Source organism: Eschrichtius robustus, chromosome 21, assembly GCF_028021215.1.
Source record: "Eschrichtius robustus isolate mEscRob2 chromosome 21, mEscRob2.pri, whole genome shotgun sequence".
Taxonomy (NCBI): Eukaryota; Metazoa; Chordata; class Mammalia; order Artiodactyla; family Eschrichtiidae; genus Eschrichtius; species Eschrichtius robustus.
The window spans coordinates 23054651-23079059 of NC_090844.1; the positions used below are offsets into that span (position 1 = coordinate 23054651).

General features: G+C 35.3%; 1 protein-coding gene across 1 annotated transcript in view; it reads left to right on the forward strand.

The window, feature by feature from the left end:
* Positions 1–24409, forward strand: part of TNKS (tankyrase) — a 179164-nt gene that overhangs the window by 34407 nt on the left and 120348 nt on the right. The window contains exon 3 of the mRNA XM_068531939.1: positions 14102–14197. Within this exon, the coding sequence (XP_068388040.1) occupies positions 14102–14197 (96 nt within the window). The remainder of the gene's footprint in view (positions 1–14101; positions 14198–24409) is intronic.

A 24409-nucleotide genomic window follows, 5' to 3' on the forward strand; every position in this document is an offset into this window, starting at 1 on the left:
TCACATTATCTATCCATATGCCATCCATAAATGAGCTAGGTTAAGAAAAGTCATTTCCTATACCTTCCTTACTCTTTGCAAAAATTCATTGAAAATTCAGTGAAGTCTTGAGAATTTGCTTCACTTGCTTTTGTTTCATTATTCTCTCCCCTTTTCCTGCCAGAATACTTCCCTTTGGCATTTTTAACATTACTTTTCCATATAAAAACTGAATTGGGATCTTTTTTAAACAAGTCTCAATGTAGCATTTTCATAAAAAGTAAAAAAATGGCAAAATTCCGTACTTTTATCCTTTAAAAGGAGAAGAGCCAAAAATGATAGCAATTTTTCCCTTCTGAAATAATCCCTGCTGACACTGAGCACCATTATCTTGATGACTTGCCCACTTATGTTCAACTTCATTCAAGAAGGTTAGAGTGTTTATGCATTTACCTGATATATTTGGGATTACTTTAGTAGGCATTCTGGTTAATGGTGTTAAATATATATTGATATATTTATATAGAGAGTTTGATATTTGTTCATTGTATTTTATTAAAATTCCCAGAATGAATGCCTTTATTCTCCTAAGCACTTAAGAAATATATCAAAGATGCTTAAATTAGGGGGAAAAAGGTCAAGTAACAAGAACAAAAAGAACAACCAACATTTTAAAAAGTGATGTAATGCTTTGCTTACTGCTCAAGACTGTCTGTTAAATTAATTAATTATATGTTTGCATTTACTTTTAAATTAAACATGATCGTCCAAAACAGTCTATGGATTTCAGTGAGATGTATGGCTTAAGTTTGGTGTTGTATGAAAGTGGTATTTGAGGCAAATGGCTCATGTAACCAGTGGGTTCTCTTTACATGGTTATCGTGTTATCTGAAACGCGTGTATATTAAAACTGTGTCCTTGCTTTGTGCAGTTCCCTGGTAACTGAGATTTCAGAGGCAGGCCCAGATTGGAGATAAAGACTTATGGAGTCTTTCTCACTCCCCATTTTCAGCTGACCAAACTAGAAAGTTGTTAAGTATAATAATTGCAGTTTCAGGCTTTAAAAAAAATGTTATGTATTTTTGTTGTTTTAGTTCTTCAGTTATTTAAATCTGCTAATTCTCTTTTTTTAAGTGGGAGTGGGTGTTAGACTTTTCATCTGCAAACAGAATCCAGGATTAAGAATGTAACCTTATTGTGAGTTGTTTCATATTCTGCCCTCAGGTGTGACAGTACAGATAACACATTAAGAAATCCCACAGTGTGTCCAAATATATGTTTATTTTGTGTCAAGCCTGAAAATTCCTATATTTGTTGTGGTACAAATAATCATGGTTACAGATAGAGGGCATATATTTCATTTTGCCTTTGTGGGGCACAATTTTGAGTGTTGATCTTTTGAAAGAATCTATTGTACTTGAGTATGAGGATGGAGGGAACAAGAGCAGGTATTCTAGTGGGTCTCCTAAAATGGAACCCTGGCTGTCTTGGTGTTATTGCAGAGTCTGGTTGCTTGCTTTCCCCCAGGGGGTTGTTGGATGGTATTAGGAAGAGGACATTGGTCATTGGAGGAAGGTATTTAGGACAAACGCGTAGATGTGCCCTTTAGAATTCACATGAAGGAAAGAAAGCTTGAGTTACAGTTCTGGTGTGATCTTGGCTTCTACTTGTGTAGAATGATAAGGTAGAAATTAAATGCTTGGCTTTAGAATTAAGTATGAATTCCCCTTTACCACAAATAATTTAGTTGCTTTGAGCCTCAATTTCTCATTTATAAGGTGGGCATCAGACCTACTGCATCAGGTTGTTATGGAAAGTTAAATGAAATAATAAAGCAGGTAGAGCCTCAGCAAGTGCTTGTTTCCTTCCACTCTCTTTTCCCTTGGGTGGCAGCATAAGGTGTTCTCAGAGATCATTTCTGTGTTCTGACACTCAGTAAAAACTTAATGACAGATATGTGGCTCTTTGTTGCCTTCAGTGTGAATTAGTTTATGTCCTTTGTTTCATATTCATCGTTACTTTGTAAACTTGAATTATGATTTGATAAGACATGAAACTTTTTTAAAAATTGCAATTTAGGGGCTTCCCTGGTGGCGCAGTGGTTGAGAATCCGCCTGCCAATGCAGGGGACGCGGGTTCGAGCCCTGGTCTGGGAAGATCCCACATGCCGCGGAGCAACTAGGCCCGTGAGCCACAACTACTGAGCCTGCGCGTCTGGAGCCTGTGCTCCGCAACAAGAGAGGCCGCGGTAGTGAGAGGCCCGCGCGCCGCGATGAAGAGTGGTCCCCGCTTGCCGCAACTAGAGAAAGCCCTCGCACAGAAACAAAGACCCAACACAGCCAAAAATAAATAGATAAGTAAATAAATTTTTAAAAAATTGCAATTTATGCCTTTTAACTTAGCAGAGACATTGCAGATAGGATAATGGAAAATTATCGTAACGTAAACATTTTCCCCACAGATATTTCAATAGCAGGAGTATGAAGTTCTGGTGATTTGCTGTGACTAAGTAAAAAGCGTATGAAAGCTTGACAAATGCAAAGAGATGTGAACAATGATAATTTTTTAAAGGCAAATTAATTATGAGTAAATAGTTCTTCAAGCTGCTAGAGGGCATCATAATTGCTGTTTCTGAAAATTGCAGCCCTCTAGGAATGAGAGAAGGGAAAGAGCAAAGGAGGAACTCTGTTAAAAGAAAAAGGCATTCTTTTCCTCCTCACTGTGGGGGAAAGGAGCTCAGGTGGGATGTGAGAAACGTGATTGAATACTGTCATTAAGAATATCGCTCATAGGATAATTTATCGAAAACAAGCTACATTAAAAAAATTATTTGATATATTTCCCAAAGAATGATAACTTAACAGTTATGTTCTTTGCCTCCTCAGGTTGAAAGTACAACAGTGTATTGAGGTTCCAATCATTTGAATTCTTAGAGACATAGGAAAATAATAATTGTGATATTATTTCTTAAGAAACTAAAATTCAAAGCAGAATCAGAATATTATGGTACTGGCTCAACCTTGTGTTCCTTGTGAAAAATGTTTTCAAACATGTGACTTTAAACCTTGTATCCAGTAGCACTAAAACTGAATTGGTCTCAATATTTTATAATGGGGGAATTTGCCTGGAAATGCTAGTAAGTCCTTGAGGCCTTACTCGGCTCGTAACAATTTAGGGATGGACTCAGAAAGCGGGTGAAACTTCTCTCAGAGATTGGGAGGCACCTTTTGCATGTGGTTGCTGTCCCTAGAACTGTAAAAGTTCTGTCATCCTGTAATCAACTTACGTGGTCAGACTGTAATATCTACTTTGTTACTTATTAGTGTTTTATTTACATGACTCTAGTCAAGTATTAGAAAAAGTAATCTTCCCCTAAGTACAAGGAAGTATAAAACAATAATTGGGCACAAACGAATTCATTGTTCCTAGGGCTGTTACCAGTTTGCGTTTATTTTAATCCAACTGGTATTTTCTTAGCACTCTCTGTGCACGGGATTCTATTTTTGAAAGGCAGATGAAAAGGTCCTGATTGAAGGGATAGGGTGTTTATTGAGTCCCTATTGTGTGCTAAGAACCAAGCTAGGTTTATATATATTGTCTGAATTATGACAGCAGTCCTTGGAGGAAGGTAGTGAAAGAGGAAATTGAAATTGACAAGAGGTGAAGTCACTGGCCTCAGGCCAGACAATTGCTAAGTAGAGAGCAGTACTCTCAAACCCAGGTTTGTCTGACTCCTAGACAGGACTTTCTTTTAGACTTGATTCTCTAGGGTTTCCAGGTAGAAAAGAGATATGCTTTGCTTTGTTATAATCATTCTTATATTTGTTCTACTGCCTGCTTTATCTTATAATAAATTGTGGTTTGTGTAAGCAGATAATGCTGATTTCCCAGGTGTATTCGGGCCTGCCTTAACTCCTTATTGCAAAAAGGATATAATTGAATTGGATATAAGAATCTGCTATATACACATACAGAATAATCTACACCTAAGTTACTCCATATGTAACGGGCCTTTTCAAAAATTCTTGGTCTTTTCTATTTATAGGAAATCTTGATAATGGGAGCAAAATTTAATTGGAGGATTCTTTTATTATTATAACATTTCATGCCAAAGTTTGATCATAAAGAACTAGTCTCATGTAAATTCAGTAAAATTTTATTTACTTGGATTAGCTTTTTTGAGTAAGTAATTAAATATTTTCTAATGTCTTTAAAAAAATTCTTACATGCACATGTGTACTATATGTTAGCCACTGTTCTAAGAGCTCCTCAAATATTTATTTGTTTTGTCCTCCTAATAACCCCATGGGTAGGTACTGTTATTATCTCCTGATTTACCGGTGAGGAAATGGAAATACAGAGACGTGCTGTTGCTTCCTGGGGTCCCAGAACTAGGAGGTGGCGGAACTGGGATTCTAACCCGTTCAGTCTGGTTCCAGAGGACCAACTCTTAGCTATGGTGTTTTGCCATTAGTAAGTGCAGCAGACTTAGGAGAGAATTTGATTTTTTTGAACTTATTTTAGCTCAATGAACTATCTGCCTTTATGTGCCTCATTAGATGGAAACCCATTTGTACCTTTTTTACATGTCCCTCACCAGGAAATAAATAAGAATACATTTTTTTTCTAAGTTCAAAGGCACATAAAGGCAGATAGTTCCTTGAGGTAAAATTATGTATCACAAGTATGCTAGTCCCAGTTGTTGACAGAATTCTGAATTTTTGGTGACTTTTGTATGAAAGGCAAAGACTAAAAAAAGTATGGTTAAAAACCTGGACTTTTACACAATAGAAAATTACTTGTTGACTATTTTACTTAAGACTTATTTCTACAGTCTCAGCATTATCACAGATTCTAAATTAATGTATTTATTTTATATTGGAATTGTTTACTTAATGCTATACCATATTTAATGTTGTTTGCTTGATAAGAACTGCCCAATTTTTATTTCTCCGTTGGTTACAAATTAATTACTTTAAAGAGCAGCTTTAAGAGAAGTATTGTTTTGGCGAACATACTTAAACAGCATGTGTAAAGATCATTTTTGTCTGAGGAGAAATATCTCTCTCATTATAAAAATAATGTATATTTGTAATAAACATTAAAACACTGTAGAAATATGTAAAATAGAGACATTTTTGTAAAGATTCATTCACCATGTATAGCCATATCTACATAATACTTTAAGATCTGTTGTTGCTGTAGATGCCCATTGAGATCCGCCCATGTACTCTAGAACTAACGCCTCTTTCCCCATAACCATTGTTTTTATTGCCTCTTCCAGCTTCTCTGGCCAAGCTTTTGAAGTCCAGAACCAGATATGAGGCAAGCTGGAGCAAATTCTCTTTAATGAGAGTTTGGAATTAAGGTTCAGATAGTACAAGTATATGTATTGTCTGTTGCCGAGGGTGATGGCGATAAAGCTGGGAGACAGGGATAGACGGCAGCAGGAAAAATTTGGGGACATGTTTCTGCCTTTGCTTTTGATGAGCTGCCTCTATTCTTCAATAAATGTTCATGTTGTTTAAGCCAGTTAAAGTAGTTTTTTCTCCCTTGTAATTAAAAAAAAAAGCCCTCTACTTGATAAAGTCAGTACTCAAAGATATATTCATAAGGCACAGCATCTTAAAATTAAAAGAATCCTTGGAAATCATTTTTATTATTTACCATTTACTATTATTTGCTATTTTTAAAAACATTTACTAGTTACTATTTTATTGATTTACTATTTGCTTATTTCCTATTATGTTATTAAACCACAGAAATCTTCCTTCAAATGAAATCTAATGCAGTAACCCAATATGTGAAAGTGTTGAGAGGGGAGAAGCATAGACCTTCATGTATCCCACCTCACAAAAGTTCATGTGTGTGTGTGTGAGTGTGAGTGAGGGGAGTAGGTGTGGGTCCTTAAGACCCTAAAGAGCAGTGGTCTTAGCCAGGAGCAGTTTTGCCCATTGAGGAGATATTTAGCAATATCTAGCGACATTTTTGGTTGTCACAGTGGGGGAGTGCTGTTTACATCTATTGGATAGAGGTCAGGGGTGCTGTTAAACATCTTACAATGCCCAGGGCTACTGTTGCAAGTTCATGTTGCAAGACAAGCCAAGGCCAAAGCCAGGGCCTGACTAATTTGACTAGAAACGATGCCACAAGTGCCAGCTCCTTGTGGTCCTTGTACCATACAGCAAAAAGGATGACACTGAGAGAAAAAGGGCTGAATGACTGCAGCACAAGTTGTGGGGTCCTCTGTTGCTGAAGAGCCAATAGAAGGGGAGAGGAAGAAAGCCCCCTACCCTACCTCATCAGAAGTGGGAAGTGATGAGGGAAGGTAGAGAGGTGAGTGGAAGGTGGCCTCACAGTAGCTCCTTGCAAGTCTCTCATCTTTCATTTCCAGAGGTCACAAGGCATTTGCACCAAGACACAGATGAACTGTGATTCAGGTCTTTGCTTAGCATGTGAGGATACTTGCAGAGTCTCCAGGGCACCATGGTGGAGCCATCACCCTACACCTGCAGTAAATAATTATCTGGTCCAAAATGTCAGTAGTTCACTCTGCTCTAGAGTAGTGCTGTTCAGTAGATACATAATGCCAGACATGAATGTAATTTAAATTTTTCTAATAGCCACATTAAAAAGAAACAGGTGATATTAATTTAATAATATATTACTTAAAGCAGCATATCCAAAATATTATTTCAACATATAATGAGTATAAAACATTATTATGCTAAGTGAAATAAGTCAGAGAAAGACAAATACTGTATGATATCACTTATATATGGAAATCTAAAAAATACAACAAACTAGTGAATATATCAAAAAAGAAGCAGACTCACAGATATAGAGAACGTAATAGTAGTTACCAGTGGGGAGGTGGGGGAGGTGCAATATAGGGGTGGGGCAGTGGGAGGGTGTTAAGATAGGCTCCAGGATATATTGTACAGCCCAGGGAATAGAGCCAATATTTTGTAATGACTGTAAATGGGAAATAACCTTTAAAAATGGTATACAAGATTAAAAAACATTATTAATGAAAAATTTTATATTTTTTTCAACTGGTTTCTGAAATCTAGTGTATATCTTCTACTTAAAGCACATCTCAATTCAAGCAAACTTTTCATCAGTAATACTTGATCTGTATTTAGATTTAATAAAATTTACAGTTGAAACAGTAGATTCACACATCTAAGGTGTTCAAAACATATTAAACATTTTCCAATAACTGAATTATGTACCAGTGTATCATGTATCAACTTAATATTTAAATTAATTAAAATTAAATATAATTAATAATTCCGATCATCAGTCTCACTAGCCACATTTCAAAGACTCAATACTAACATACGGATAGTGGCTACTATATTGGACAGTGTAGCTCTAGGCACTAGAAAATCACTTAATCGTCTTAATTTATGGCTAACCAGGCCAAGCTAAGACCACACAACCATTACTTCAAAACTTTTCTCCAGCTTGCTCGGATCTCTGTTCATTATATACCAGAATACCTGCTCTTAAATCTCCATTTCAGAGGAGCTTTATAAGTAGGGTCACATTAGGCTAGGCATTATATTATGAGGTTCTCAGAGGTTTCTCCAAAGGATATTAATTAAGATGAAAGAAGCCTTCTTTACTCAGTGAATGTCACTACTCATTCAGTGAAAAGATACCACTGAGCATCAAAAAAAAAAAATCAACATGAGTCTAGTTTATGTTGAGAGAAACTTACTGATTAGCATGAGTATGTTGACAGGGAATAGAACTGGTCACTCTTTCTGAGTCCCAGATTTAATTTGGTATGTAGAACCAGTATTTATCTCCTATGAATGTTAGAATTTGAAGGATTTAAATAGTTAGTTTATTTGGGGGTGGAAACTGCTGGTAAGAAGATAGATCTTAATAAAGGAAGAGAATTCTAAAAAATATAAAGAGGAAATAAAATATTTTTAAAACAAAAAATTCTGCAAATGAAAATAAATATTAAATTTATATCGAAGAGTTTTCTTTGATTTGCCTAGTCAGACCTTATATATCTTGGTTCTAGAGTAGTGTTTGTAGGAATGTATTTAAAGCTATTGACATTTATTTTAAAGTAATTTTTAAGGTATAACGTAATTTAATTGATGTTACCTAAATTAAATTTATCCCAAGAATAGGAATATGGTGTTTTTACACTTGTAAAAATATTGTTTTTTGCAAATATACATGGAAACAGATTTATAATTAAATCATTGCTTAACATCTGCTATATAGTATAACATACACTATAGTTAGGGTAGGTTCACAAATTATTTACCTCTGACGTATTACTCTATAAACTTATTGCTTTGTTTTGAATTATCAGCTATTTTTTCATAGTAGTTGCTCCTAATTTATATGTGTAATATTTTTTTCTGTATCATTGAGTTTATCCTGTTTGAGCTTCTTGAACGTATAAATTTGTGTCTTTTATTAGTTGTGGGAAAATCTTAGGCATTATCTCTTCAGATAATGTATGTGTTTCTTTTAAGACTGATTACAACATATTAGACCTTCTCACTCCATCCTTTGTCCATGATTATTTCTCCTTGCAGCATTCTTGGATCTGTTGACATGTTTTCCAGGTCAATAAATTTCTCTTCAGATTTCTCTAATCTGCGATTAAACCCCTCTATTGAGCTTTTAAAAAATCAACTTTATTGAATTACAACATAAAATTAATTTGAGAAAATGAAATAAAATGCATCCATTTTAAGTATATATATTGACGAGTTTTGACAAATGTATACGCCCATGTAACCACTACCACAATTTAATAGAGCAGTTTTATCACTCTGAAAAGTTCTTTGGTGTCCATTGGCAGTCAGTTTTCTCTTCCCCTCCACCATCCCCAGGGAACAATTGATCTGTTTTCTGTCACTGTAGATTAGTTTTCTGTTCTAGAAATATGTTCTTTCCTGTATGGCTCCTTTTGCTCAGCATGTTGTAGAGATTTCATCCCTCTAGTATGAGTCAATAGTTTATTTCTTTTTATTGCTAAGTAGTATTCTTTTGTATGGATATGCTACAATTTGCTTATCCTTTCACCTGTTGATGAATATTGAGATGTTTTTCATTTTTTTGCTTTTCTAAATAAACATATGAAATTTTCATGTGCAGGTGTTTTGTATGGACATATTTCTTTTCCTCTTGGATAAATATCTAAAAGTAGGATGTTAGAACATACAGTAGTGTATATTTACCTTTATAAGTAATTGCCAAATTGATTTCCAAAGTAGTTACATACCTCTCTACGTGCCCACCAGCAATGGATGAGAGTTCCAGTTTAGTACATTCTCATTAATATGGAATACCATTAATAATAAAAGATGGGGTATTGCCCATCTTTTAAATTTGCATTTTCTTTTGAATAATGATATTGAGCATCTTTTCATATATTTCATATATTCGAAGTTTGTATATCTTTTGTCTTATGCATTGAAGATTATAGCTAGTTAAAATTTGGTCTCTTAGTATTTTGCTCTAAAATTAAAAATTTTATTTGCGAAACTTGGTGCTTTGTGTGATTTAATTTTAGAAACTCAGTCAAATGAGCATCTCTATACTCTAATTAAAAGAGTAAGGTGACTATGAAATACTTGCAAAACATTTTAACATAAACATAACTTCTCTTAAAATTGAGTGTCTGTTCATTGTGAAGAACAGTTTTAGACCTTTAATGTAGCTCTAAAATTCACATAACAAAGAATTTACCATATCTTAATAGGAGGGTTTCTGCCATTAAAAGTGAAAACTATACTTAAATGCTTTTTCGTAATTTACCTAAAAGCCTTGCTACATTTTTAGCTTGGAAAATTCACATTGTTTCTATTTCTTCTATCTTCTTAAATCAGTTATTAGTGCCTGTACTTAAATATAATTTATCATAATAGCACTTCATATTTTTCTAGGAATTTCATAAGATGAGGCTTCGCATACGTGTAGAAATATTTTCTAAAATGATATGAATGCTTAAATTTAATAGTTTTGAGGAATTAAATGAATCGATTTCAGTCTCTGCCGCATTGGTCACAGACTGAAGGCATGCTCCCTGAATCTGGCTCACTGTAGCTGAATGTTTGCACCAGAAATAGGAAAATCACATGTCCTTCTTGCCATAGCTCTTTTGAGAATGTCATTTTGAATATTCTGATCTTACCTTGGGTTTAACTCTCTGTTATTATGCTAGCTGCTATATTTTCTCCACCCTTATAACTTCCAAAGGAGATAAATGGATTTGAGATATACAGCCTAGTCATTTGGGATTTGAGGTTTGATAATGCCCTAATGGGTTAAAGATAATACAAGGAGATTTTGAATGTCTGTCCACAGTAGTCTCGAATTTACTTACTGAATGTTACTCAGATTTTAGTTTCCTTGTTTTTCTTTCAAACCTTAGTTTGTATATTGATTGTATATTCTGGGAACTTTGCTTCAGACATTTGTGCTACTTTTGAAGAAGAATCTGTTACAAGATGAATTTCTAATTGTATTATGTATCCGTAGTCATATTTTATTATTCCGTTTGGTAGCACAGAACTTTGAAAGCAACTCTTGAAGCATCCAGCATTGAGAGTCCTACATGTCGCCACTTCAAGTACAGACTGACATTCTTGAAAGCCATGGTTGTTATCTTTGCCCTATGTATGTGCTGTTCTTCTGGTTTTAGAAAATCACACAGAAGATCACACAGATTTTCATAGGGAATAGTGTGAAACAAATTTGACTTGAGGAATTGCTCAAGAAGTAGTTTGGTACTTTTTAGTATGTACCCTACAACTTTGATCATGGTCTCAACTATTAGTTTTGTTTTTGTTAAATCAAGTGTTAGGGTAAATAAATCTTTTTTTTTTTTTTTCCATTTTGATTAAAAGGGTAGGGAAGGAAAAGGGTCTGCTTGAGGCAAATCTTTTTTTCTTTTTTAAGATTTTAGATCTTAATGCTTAGACTGTAACTCTAAAAGCATTATCAGGGATTTGAGGCCTATTCTAGATACATAGAAATCATTTATCTAGTCCAGGTCCTTCACTTTATAGACCTGGGAACTGGCTTAGTGCCTCTCAACCTTGTCTGTGGTCAGGGACCAGTTTTTTTCCTTCCCCAATGCATGGCAGGCCAATAACTCTGTAAACTACAATAAAGATGAGGTACTGGAAAAAGTAATTTTAAAATGACACACACGGTTTTAAATGCTTCCTCTTAATTTCTGTGGTTATCTCAATGTCGATGGATTACAGAGAGTTCTAGGACTAGAACAGTCCATGGACCACACTTTGTCTATCACTGCCCACACTTTATCTATCACTGCCCAAGGTCGAGGTTGGCAGACTATGACCATGGGCCAAATCCAGTTCACCCCTTGTTTTTTGTATGTCCTGTAAGCTAAGAATTGTTTTTATATTTTAAATGATTTTTTAAAGTACACAATAATAATAATATTTTCTTATATATGAGAATTATACAGAATTCAAATTTTAATAAAGTTTTATTGAAACAGAGCCACACACATGCCTTTAAGTATTGTCTGTGGCTGCTTTTCCTCTGTAATGATGGGGTTGAGGCAAGGCTGAATAGCTGAGACAGAGACCATATGGTCTACAAAGCCTAATATATTTTCTCTCTGGCCCTTTACAGAAAAAGTTAAGATCTGAAGGTTTGGCTCTAGGACAAAGCAATGAATTAGTAGTTAATGGTAGAGTTGAGAGTACAAATACATTTTAAAATGTGCTTTAAATATTAGTATTAGTTGATGTGTATTATCAGGCTCTGTGCTTAGTACTTTTGATGCCATTTTTTGTTCCCATTTAATCTCCCCAGTGCTGCCCTTTTATAAAAAGTTAGGTAAGTTTAGATCCCTTGTGGTCTAGTTGTGGATACCTTTATTGCTCCTAAAACTCTTAACTCTACTGAGTTTTGTGGGGTTTTTACCCATATCTGGTGAATTAAAATGGTTCGATTATTTTCTAATGTGGATTTTGTTATCAGCATCTGGTTTGGAAAATTCAGCTTCTTATTCCCTGTTGCTGTGTAACTCTTCAGTGATGTTTCTGTGTGTTCAGGTCCAATGAATGAGATGCATATGACTCAAAAATGTTTAGAAAACAGATATTTCTAGTGAAAAGATTACTCCTTTCAAAGTCTACTAAAACAAAGCAAAACTGCAGCTAAACTGTAATGGCAGATTTCTGTTGCAAAATAGCAAAGATATAATAGGTAAGGCTGAGACTTTAGGTGACTTTTGGAGGAACATTAAGACTTTCTATGTTTTGCCTCTACCACACATTAAGCTGCAAAGTAAAAGCTCCCACCATATTATCATCAAGGATGTTAAACTACGTTCTTATACTTCTTGTTTAAAGCAGGTTCTGAAGTTCTCGAAGTAGGCGATAAAAAAACTCAGCTTTTCATGGTAGCTGTTGTTTCTTTGTTTTCTACTTTTTGCATGTGATCACTCAGCAACTAAATAAAGATATAGCGATAGCTGTCATCTTTACATTTGATACATGAGCTTGCTTCATGATAAAGACCCTTTACAAACCAAATCTTCATGTTGGGATTTCTTCCTGGAATAAAAAAATATATATTGCTGTGAAAGTTTATTCATTATGATGAAAGAATAACTACAGTTTCACATTATGGTACTTGCTATTTTGTGCTACTTTTGTCACTTTATAAACATCTGGAAAAGAATTATGTTCATTGCTTACAGTCAAGAGTGAAAGTCTTAGCAAAATCTCACTGCATCTTTTCAAGCCATGGCTAGTTTTTGTTATCCCAAGTCTGAAAGTATCCAAGATTTAGCGCAAGAGATGCTGATGCACGCTGTCCCAGCAGCTGCGTCCCAATTCTAGATAAGGCTGTTCCTTTGTACCTTATAATAAAGCCATCGACTAGATGGCTTATGTATTAAAGGGAGAAGAAGAGCTTTATAAAGCTCTATACTTAGTAATATATGAGGCTTGCCTTCCAAATATTCCTAAAGAATGCATGTACTTTAGCGTGGGACTGTTAATGAATGAAAATCTGGGACACATCAACAGTCATTATATGACATGTCTTTAACCATTTATTTGCATTTAATATTTCTGCTTTGTTTTAAATTTATGCTATAGAATATTGGTAAGTGGTAACAACTTCTGTTCTCTCCAGGAGTACACAAAATCTTGTGTTAGATTTGAGCTGTTAGAATAACTTGTAATTGAACTTTGCTTATTAGACTAGTTTTTAATATATTTTTTAGTTTAACCATTGGTTGGGTAGTGTTATAGCAACACCTGCCCTCCCCCTCCACCATCCCCACCCCGCCCCTGTACACACACATACCAGATGTACTTGAGAAATGTTTTAGATCAATAAATTATATCTGGATTTCACTTAAACAGTGATTCTCTCTTTTGGAAGCCTACACGTCTGAAAATTCTCTGTAGCTACTTTTTACCCAATATAGCATGTGTAACATTAATCCTCAGCATATATCATAGTGATTGAATTTCTGATCCTAAAAATTTTTCATGGCCAGAATTATTGTGGAAGGCAGTTCCTTTCTGCAGCTCGGCTACAGGGAACCAAAGTTGCATGCGTTACTGTGTCTGGTAAACTTCTTGGAAGCAAGCCAGTATGTTCTGGTGAGTTTCCATACATGTAAGCGGTGATCACTAAAAGGCTTGCACAGTATTACAGCTGTTCCAAGACGAGGAAGCGGTGGGAAATTCAGCAGTGAAGCAGCAGCAGCAACAAGCAGCCACAGTGGTAGTAAAGACAGGGCAGGCTCGTAGTGAGAGGATTTCACAGTGCGAGGCAGCGAGCATGCAGCTCCCCATCCTTTTCTGCCTGAAGGAGGCAAACCCAAACTGTCTGTTGCAGGATTTTTCTAGTTTCGTGTTTATGATGTTAAGTCATGTGATAATACTGTACCCCAAGTTGCCAACTTCGCTTTACTCTAGAGAGGATCCTTTGCTGCAGTGCTTTTTTTTCTTTTTCTTTCTTTCTTGAAAGAGAAAAAATTGTGCAATGTATGTTTATGCCTACACCATGCCGAGGCGGCACTTACCAGTAAATAATCTTTGTATCCCTGAGGTAAGATACTGTTTCTGCTTTCCCTGCACAGTGCTGCTGCAGCACGGAGCTGATCCAAACATTCGGAACACTGATGGGAAATCAGCCCTGGACCTGGCAGATCCTTCAGCAAAAGCTGTCCTTACAGGTAAGAAAACAGAGCTGCCCGATTATTTTATCTACTAGCTATTGGATCTATTAGCTTGCTTTTATAAAATCTTTATGGTCTGAATTTTATTTTTTTTCTACTGATAAAAGCTCAACAAATATATATGCCATTATCTCTATTATTGATTTGTTATATTAACTGTTTTCGTTGATCGCTATACTGGCATAAGCATAAGCAATAGGATTGCTTATTATACTTAGAATTTCTGAGAATTACAGCATTAAATGATAACATAATTATTCCTGCTTTAGACTTTTTTTTTTTATGGTTTGGATTGTAATTTCCTGTACCTCATCTTCTCAGTTGATTCTTTTGAAGACCTTCACAATTGAGCAAGCAAGGGCATTTGTATTACTTTATAAAAGTAGTTTTGATAGGAAAGACAACCTGCTGCCTTATTGCTTAGATCAATGGTTAAATAAAATATGATGCCGCTCCTCCCTTGCCACTCTGTTTATATTTTTATCATTATCTTCTCCCTTTTACCATGATAGCAAAGTACTTTTTAACTGAGGCCATGGATGACCTTCTTTCTTCAGAGAGTGAAAAATTTTGGCTTAAGTATTGGTTTTATTAAGGCAAGTGTCAGGAACCAACAAAGAGGAAATGCTGGAATAGAAAGGCTCTCTCAATAACAACGTAGGAAATAATGCTATAAGTGATGTGCTATTGAGCAACCGTTTTCACTGGTCTTCATTCGCAGAGTGCTGCATTGGATCTATTTTTGTTTTTATTCTCAGCATCTGAGTTCTGCTGCCTTTGCCTTCTTTTACTTAACTGACTTTTGTAATTTGGAGCCTCTGTCACTGCAGTGCTCACAGTATTGTTTTAGGTTGTATGAAAGTAAATGACTTTTAGCTTCCTTTTAAATTTGTCCAGGTTTGAAGAAAATAAATCTTTTATTCACTTTTAAGTTGAGTCCATTTTTAACAAAGATTCTGAGGTGAACGGAAAATATCTACATACAGAAAGCTTTGAAAATATGTGGAATTTTGCTTAATTACTCTGCATGGAAAGACAACTTCCCTCAGTGTTAAAATTAACATAATCTCTGCTAAATCAGAGTAATCTGATTTATCTAAATTAATAAGAGCTTAGGTGATTCAGTTGCTGAATCAAGATATAACATACACTAGAGGAATAAAGCTATTTTAAACCAGTGTAGATAAGGAGAAATTTAAATATAATTATAAAGTTTTAAATAATGAAATTAAAGTCTGTAGCCTCAGGGCTGCTGTTTAGGTTCTGCAGCCTTTCAGTCTCTTCCTTTAGCAGAGCCCCGGGCAACGATTGCAGCCTTGGAGTGGTCTCTGACCAAAGGAGAAAATTCAGTACTAGAGGGATATTATAAATGCTGACCAAGACTGTCTCTGTATCTGTGTCCTCCATCTGACCTTTCCTTGTCTTCAGTCCTCAACGCCTGCCTTGTCCGTTTGTTAGATTTGTCCATTTGTTCATTTAATGCAGCACTGCTTTAGATCCACTTTCACTTTTTTTAAAGACAGTTTGAATATAAGTTATTAACAACAAGAAGCTATCTTCTAAGTGGAAGTGAATTTCAGGGGAGGTTATACTGGCTGTTGTTAGTTTGGGAAAGAAATTTGGCGGAATAACTCACAGAGACCAAAGCTTCCTGGAGGACAGATACTATGTCTGTTAAACTTCCCTGGAAAAGCATCTAGCACTGTATTTGGCTTAGATAGGAAGATATGAAATTCTTCTTGGTCATAATACTGAGCTCATTAATTGTTTTTTTCAAGAATATGCTCTTTTGGAAATGACATACAATTTTTCAGATATGATTTAAAAGAAAAGCATTCTAGTGGAAAATATAAGCTAATGATATTTACACACTCGTGTTACATAATGCAGTGAAATATATTCCAAAATGTTTTTCTGCCCATGCAGGTTCTCTTCTAAGCAGTTCTTTCTGATGGAATTATGGTGGAAGTATTATTTCCAAAGTTAAATTTAAAAGATTGAGCAGTGGTAAAAAGAGAATCTTTTGAAAGGAAAGTCTTAATTTAGAGTTATTAGAGATTATTCTAGATGATGTGTCATTTTTATGCCAGATGTAGTACCATTACTTAACCTTGAGGGCGAAGTTTCTGTTCTTAATTTTTTTCGTCTTTGGGAATTTAATTGCCAAAGATGACTTACAGAATTTTTTATGTTACTGCTTTTGTGCATTAGCCAAAATTGTGTATAGATATATGTATATTCCTTAAAGGAAATTAACAAAGTGAAAATCTCTCTTACCGAATATTTTAAAATAAATAAATGACTAATACCCTCTTCCGCATAAAGAATGCATGAGTTTTTACAGAGCTGTATAAAACAACAACATACCCTTAGTTTTACAGCTAAGGGCCCCCCCCCCCCGCCCCCCCAGCATATAGCCATCTGCTTTGAATAGTGCACTTAAGTATTTTAAAGAGAATAATTAATTGGAAAGACTCATTAAACTCTTTGTTGAATTATTAAGTGAATGATATGCTTAGAAGAGATCTTGAAGGTTTTTTGTTTGTTTTTGGTTAATGACTGAGGTTCTGGGCAGTCAACTGAAGGACTTGGAGGTGGTTTTGTTTGTTTATTTTTTGTTTTTTAGGAAACAAGGATAGGAAAAGCCTAAACAAGCCTGTGTAAATTTCATTGAAGAGCAGTTTCGGTGTGTTATGATTATGGATTTTTTAAAATTTACTTATTTTGACCTTTTTTCTAGGTATAAAAAATACATTCATTAAGAAATTAGGGAAAATAGGAAAAGTACAAAAAAGAAAAAATTACTCATTATTCTACCACCTACAGAGAACATTCTGGTATATTTTATTTATAACCTTTTTTTCTTAGTACACACACCCCGCATTCTTCTTTCTCTTTAATCAAATCAGCCTTATACATTACATATTGCTTAATAATCTTTTTTTTTAATTTAGTTATATGAATATTCCCAGAAGGTGCTAAGTATTCTTCTGCAACATGAATTTATAAATTTCATGGTATCCTTCTATGGATATATTTTAGTTTTTTGAACTAATCCTCTAGTATTTACCATTAAGTAGAGTGTTTTCATCCTTTATTCTCCTTGTGAATTTAGAGTTATTTTATCATTTCCAGTGGAATTATGCTTCTTTACCATATTCAGACTTAGCATCCACACACATGTATCTCTCTATTCCTGAATGAAGTATGTGGGGATTTGGTGAACGAGGAGCTTCCTTTTTAAAGGGCTGCGCTGCATGTGGTATTACTTTGCCAGAGCTACAGGTAAATTAAAGGTGGTTGACAAAGGGAGTGTTCATTGAAGAGTATAAGGATGTAGGAGTATTTGTTAATCATGTAAAGGGGGTTCTGTGGGGCACAGTGGGAAGTTGGGTCATAAGAAGAGGTGACAGCAGATTGAGGCTGAGAGTTTGGGAAAGGATAGATGGCCAAAGGAGAGTTATCGTTGGTAGAACCGAGGATGACAGGGATGTAAAGTGAGTGAGTTTAGATGGTCACGAGGTTGCCAAGGTAATTCATCCTAGCAGTTTCCTAGTAGATTTAGGGATAGGGGAATAAGGGAGAGGAATATATTTGCACCAAGGTGTCTCAAGAATAAACTTTTGTCTGGATTCATTGCACTTCTGAGGAAATTCTAATCTGTGATTGATGGGCTGGCTCCGTTTCTAGAAGGAATCAGCTGTGGCTCAGGCTAGAGGCAATGTTGAGGGGTCTGGTGTGTGCTTGCAGAGCCTGGTGTGTTAAATCAGCAAGATATATCTGGAATCCTATCTCTTTTTTGTTGTTGTTCTTCTTCTTCACTGCTTCCTACCGCTTTTCAGATAAAACGAAAGCCTTCAGCATGATGAGCAAAGAGTTAAATGATCTGGACCCTGCCTCGGTAGGTTTGACTGCTAGGTTTTGCTTAAGCCAAAATTTAGGATTCCTTTCTTTTTCTCACGTTTTGAAAGCAACCTGTCAGTAATTCAGGTCTACCATACTTTCAAATCCCCAATCCAACCATCTCTTACCAGCTTCACTGCTCTAGCCCTAGTACACGCCTTTCGTCTTTCTTTCATGACAGCGGTGGCTTCATAATGGGTCTCTCTGCCTCCACTATAGCTGGAGTGGTCTTTCCTAAAGCATAAATCAGTGCTGTGATTAGAAAATTCATTAATATATTCTCATTACCCCTGAATAAAATCCAGACTTCAACCCTAGCCGACCATGATCGGGCCCCTGCCTTGCGTATCTCTGATCTTGTCTTGTACTGTGTTCTCCCTGAGCTCTTTGCTTCAGCTACAGCTGTATGCTTGCTGCTCCTCACGCAGATGAAGCCCCTTTCTGTGTCTGGACCAACACATGCTCTTTACTAAAACTGGGACGTTGCCCCAGAACTTCACATGGGTCATCAGTCAAATCTCCACTCAAATGTTTACTCCTCACAGAAGCCTTCTTGTTCTCAATCCCATTAGCTTACTTCATTTTCCTTATGGATTTATTACTTTATTATCTTTATGCATATCTGAAATTGCATTAGTTTGTTGTTGTTATTTTTTTGCTCCAATAGAATAAAAGCTTCACAAGGATTCGGGCTTTTGTCTCTCTTGCTCACTTCACTGCGTCCAGGACTTGGACGGGTCCATGAAACAATTGAATAAATAAGGACATCTAGGGTCTGATTACTGGTCACTGAGGGCAGCATATTTTCCAGGTCCTACAAGTACTCAATAACTATTAATTATTTCACTCTCATGCCATATTGTAATAGTCTTATTAAATTTTCTACTTCTTCAAAATTGTTTTGAATTGCTTATAGTCATGTACACCTCTTAAAACACAGTGCATTAAAGTTTTTCTTTTTTTTAATTGGTGTGATGGGTAAGGTATCTATTGAGCCTTTTATCAACAGATTTCTTGGTTAGTTCCTTTGCTTGAGAATATTCCAATTCTGGAAAGATCCAACTTCCTGCAGCTGTCACATCAGACTTCCAGATATCAAACCAAGGCCTAATTTTTACTCTTCTTTTTGTTATTGTTTTGTTAATGGGCTGTTCTGCACATCAGCTCTACTAGAGTAGAGCATATTGCCTTTCATGTGTAGTACATTTTTACTATCAGCCTCCATGATTGAAGACAGATTTCTCATGTCCTTAATTTGAACTTAAGGAATTATTTTTATCAGTTATTAGGAAGTCTGATAGTACAGTGTACCTCCTAGAAAACAAACCTTGAAAGGAAATCCCTTACTTTTAAAGAAAAGCTATATGTTTATCCACTTCAGTTTTATTAGGTGAAAATTATTGTTAACATGAATTCCTGACTTTTTAAAAAAATTCCCTGTAGTATTAGAGCAAGAAAGTTAAAAATTGTCATTGAAATAAAACAGTGTGAATACTCATTTTAAAGATGTGTTGAAAATGTTAATCCCTTAACTAATTGTTAAGAAAATTTTATTAATGGTTTGATCTGTCTATAATTTTGGACATGAGCAGGAAAATTAAGATTTTGTTATTAAAAGTGATTGCAACACTTTTTTGAAACCTTAAGAATATGAAAAGGACTTAGGAGAGGAATATTAAAGTAGTACCTTTTTAAAAAGACCATATCTGACATAGGTCACCATGATTTAAATTTTAGAGTGTTATTTGCACCTTGAACAAACAGGTCAAAGGTTAACCTGAAGCTAGTTCATTTCTTCTTTTTAGCACCTATTCAGTTCATTTAGTAGTTTTTATTGAATTGTCTCTTAGGTTACTTGCAGCAAGCCAAAGTTTGTTTTAGAAGTTAGCTTTATGTAAAATACAGTAATAATAAAAGCAGCTGACAACTCCTGAATGCTTCTGTAAGCCAAGACCTGTTCTAAGGGCATTGAATCCTCATAACACTAGGAGATAGATATTATCACTGTACCTTTTTTTACACCAGAAGTTAGGTTACTTTTACAAGTTCACAGTCCTTAAGGGAAATTTTTGGGATTTGAACTCAAGCAGTTTGGCTCTAGAGTTCAGTATTCTTATATATGCAGAATCAGGTTTTTTAACCTACTCATTCATTTAGAAGGATGTGGTATAAAACACGTTTGAAAAATTGGACTGACCCATAAATTCAGGGTTTAAATTCAATCCGTTAATATAATGTTTCTCTACTTTCTTAGCTTAAAGATTGTTCTTTTCAAAAAGAAGAAAATTTACCTGATTGATATTACCTGCAAGATTTATCATTGTATTATTATAAGAAAATGACTTACTTGGATAATTAATTGATTTATCCAACTTTATAAATGATGTTCTTAGGTCTTTGCTCTCTAGGCAGCAGGCTTGAATAACATTCATTTGAAGTATTAAGAAAACAATATTTAGAAGTGTCGTGTTGACTTAAAAAAAAAAAAAGCACAACGTGAGAGTTGCAAGTTAAGTTTTATTTGGGGCAAAATGAGGACTACAGCCCGGGAGACGGCTAACAGATAACTCTGAGAGATAGCTCTCAGATGACTGAGAAACTGCTCCAAGGAAGTGAGGGGAGGAGCCAGGATATATAGGAGTTTTGCAACAAAAGGACAGGTAGTGAAAAGATTATCTTCAATTAAAGAAAACCAGGTATCTCAAGTTAAGGAATTTAGTGCTTTTCTATGTATGGGAAGATGCAAGAGTCTGGGCTCACTGAAATCATTCCTTTGATATGCACCTCAGCTTTCTGGGGCCAGTATCCTGTATTTTCACAAACTGAGTTTTCTCAGGGCTCACCGCAGGGAGTGGCTGCAGTCTGATGGCTGCTAGATGGCGTATTCTTTTCAGCTCTGAGTTTTCTCAGGGCTCACCGGCTCACGTTGGAGGGTTGCAGTCCTTGATGACTGTGACATCCTTTGTTTATTGATATGGCAAGAAATTTTCCATTTATAAATATTCCATTTGTCAGAAGCTATAAGGAAAGATATAATAATCAAAATGTTTGAACTATTCATTTCATAATGAATAAGAGGCAGCTCAAATAATTTAAGTGTGTACGCCTTAAATGAGTTACAGTTAGACATAAATATATGGAATGGGAGAGAATAGAAATTTTCTGTTTAGATAACCCAGAATTCTAGTATTTCACCCTCTTCCCATCAACCTTTTGTGTAATTAAAGCCAGCAGGCCTACTTTAATGATCATTAAAACCAGCATGATCATTTAACTCATCAAAAATGACATATTTGTGAAGCATAGTATCTTGTTAGTGTACTCGGAGAGCAACTGTCATTTTCCCTAGTAAACTGTAGCAACCTTATAGCATTTTCATTGCAGTTTATATTAGAGCTTCAACTACAACCAAACTGCTGTTTTAAATGGCTGTTTTAAATTTTCTTATAATAATTAGTTAACATTTGCTTTCTTAAGTAGAACGTGCGACATTAGAATTCATTAATGCTTTAGTATTGTAAGGGTTAATGAAATTTTCATTAAACTTTTATTTTGACATAATTAATTGTAGGTTCACATGCAGTTGTTAGAAATAATACAGGGAGGTTCCCAGTACCCTCTTTATTATTTTCCCTTAGTGGTAACATCTTGCAAAACTGTAGTATGGTATCACAACCAGAATATTGACATTGATGCACTAAAGATACAAAACATTTCCATCACCAGAAATACTGATTCTGTAGTTTTCCCTACTTGTAATGTCTTTATTTTGGTATTAGGATAATGCTGGCTTCATAGAATGAATTAGGAAGTGTTCCATCTGCTTTTATTTTCTAGATGAGATTGTTTTCTAGAAGAAATTATTTCTTTTATAAATGTTTGGTAGAATTCACCAGTGAAACCATCTGGGCCTGGTACTTTCTTTTTTGGAAGATTATTATTCATTCAATATCTCTAATAGGTACAGGGCTAATTAGGTTATATATTTTTTCCTTGTGTGAGTTTTGGTAGCTTATGTCTTTCAAGGAATTTCATCTAAGCTGTCAGATTTCTGTGTGTAGAGTTGTTTGTAGTTTTCTTTTGTTAGATACCTTTTAATGTCTGCAGAATTTGTAGTGATAGCCTCTGTTGCATTCCTGATAATTGGTAATTTGTGTTTTCTCTTCTGTGTTACTAGTGTTTCCTAGAAGTTTGTCAGTTTTATTGACCCTTTTCAAAGAACCAAGTCATTGTTTCATTGATTTTGTTTTTCAGTTATGTTGATTTCTGTTCTTATGTTTATTATTTCCTTCTGCTTACTTTGGGCTTATTTCACTCTTTTTCTTGGGGTGGTAGTTTAGAAAATTGATTTGAGACTTTTCCTCTTTTCTGATATATGCATTTTAGTGCTATAAATTTCCCTCTAAGTACTACTTTGGCTGTATTCCACAAATTTTGATACGTTCTATTTTTATTTTCATTCAGTTCAATATATTCTTTTTTAATTCTCGAGACTTTCTCTTTAACCCATGGTTAAATACTTTCTCTTTAACCCATGGTTAAATATTTAGTGGATGTATGTTGTTTAGAATCTAAGTGTTTGGAGATTTTTCTATTACCTTTTTGATATACCTTCTAGTTTGATTTGATTGTGGTTGGACAACACTTGTTACGTTTTCAGTTCTTTTCATTAAAAAATTTTTGTTTTATGGCCCAGAATGTGGTCTATGTTGGTATATGTTAAATGGGCATGTAAAAAGAATGTGTTTTGGCTGTTGTTGGATGGAGCGTTCTATAAATGTCTGTTCCATTCTGTTCGTTGATGGTGTTATTGAGTCCTTCTCTATCCTTGCTGATCTTTTCCCCACATGGCCTTGACTGACGTCACAGGAGGAGAAGACGGTTGACTTCATTACCATTGGGCTGTAGTGAAAGTTTGTGGCAGTCTGTGGTCTCCACCAACACTGTGGTGAGGAGGGGCTAATTGTTACCTGGCAGAGATAAAGTCTTGTTTCCTAGTGAGCTTGCAAATTTAGACTCATCGCCGGCCTTTGCTTCATGAGTAGGGGTAGAGCCACAGTTTTTTTGTTTTTGTTTTTGGGGTTTTTTTTTGTTTTTTGTTTTTTGTAGTATTTGACTGGAAGAGGCAGTTATTGTCTAAAGGTTTTCTGTCATGCCAGACTTTCCCTTTCCTGGCCCTTTGGCTTGAAAGAACAGACTTTTGTTTGTCTGCACCTATTGGCATTTTCTGAGTTGTCAGCTTCTTCAGCTCTTAGGTCTGTATATATGGGGCAAAAAGGACTTGAGAACTCACCACCATGAGTCATTCCTTGTGTACCAAGGTCCTTAACTGGTCTGCCTTCTTCTGTCCACCATTGAGAGTCTTCTTATATATATTTTACATATGATGTCCAGGTGTTTTTAGGTGTACTTGGTGGGAAGAATACAGAAAAGTACATCTACTCCATTTTCCTAGAAGTCTTGAAACTATTTTTGATCAGTTATTACTATTTGCAATCAGTCATTTCTCATATGTATACTCTGAGGATTTAAGCGTTGAGCGTAACTACATGAACAATAGGAATTTCGGTGGCATGCTTATTTTTCTAAATCTACCTGCTGATCAGAAACCTATATTTAAGCAACTGTGAGTTATGAGGGGTATGATTGGACTCTCAGTACTATTCACATAGTACTGCAGAGAACTTAATTGTTTAATGCATTAGCTTTTTATAGGTGAATAAAAAGCAAAATTATGATTTTAGCGTTTACAGCTGAAATAATTGTGGCTAAAAGTAAAAGTTATCAACAGTCTTGCTGCTTTATCAGTTGGTAACTGGTAGATAAGCCCATAGTCCCCTCCTTCATGATCTTCTTTCTGTGCTGTTCATTATTTCCATTTACTCTTTGGCTCAGCCCTAAGGTTGGAATAGCCCAGTAGCCAGTATTTTCCTAGTTTATCTAACGTAGGAGAGTTATTTTTCTGAAACTTTAAAAAGTCATTGAAACACATATCATGAGGCTTTATTATTTAAAAAATGAGGTGTCCCTGAATAGTGGAGTAAAGGGAGTAATTGGTAATTATTTAGGATTACAGAGGCTCTGTAATTAAAGTAACTAACTTAGTATTGGAGAGTTTACTGATGGAATTTTTGCAGAATACCATCTTTTCCTGCTGTACTCCAGCTTTGTCAGTGTCCCTGCCTTACCTTACTCATTCATAAGGCTGAGGAAATTGGAGCAGGGTGTGATGGTGCAAAAAAATATAGGTTGACCTAAAACAAAAACCTTCTTTGAACAGATACCTACTTTTGTGCCTGGTGTTTT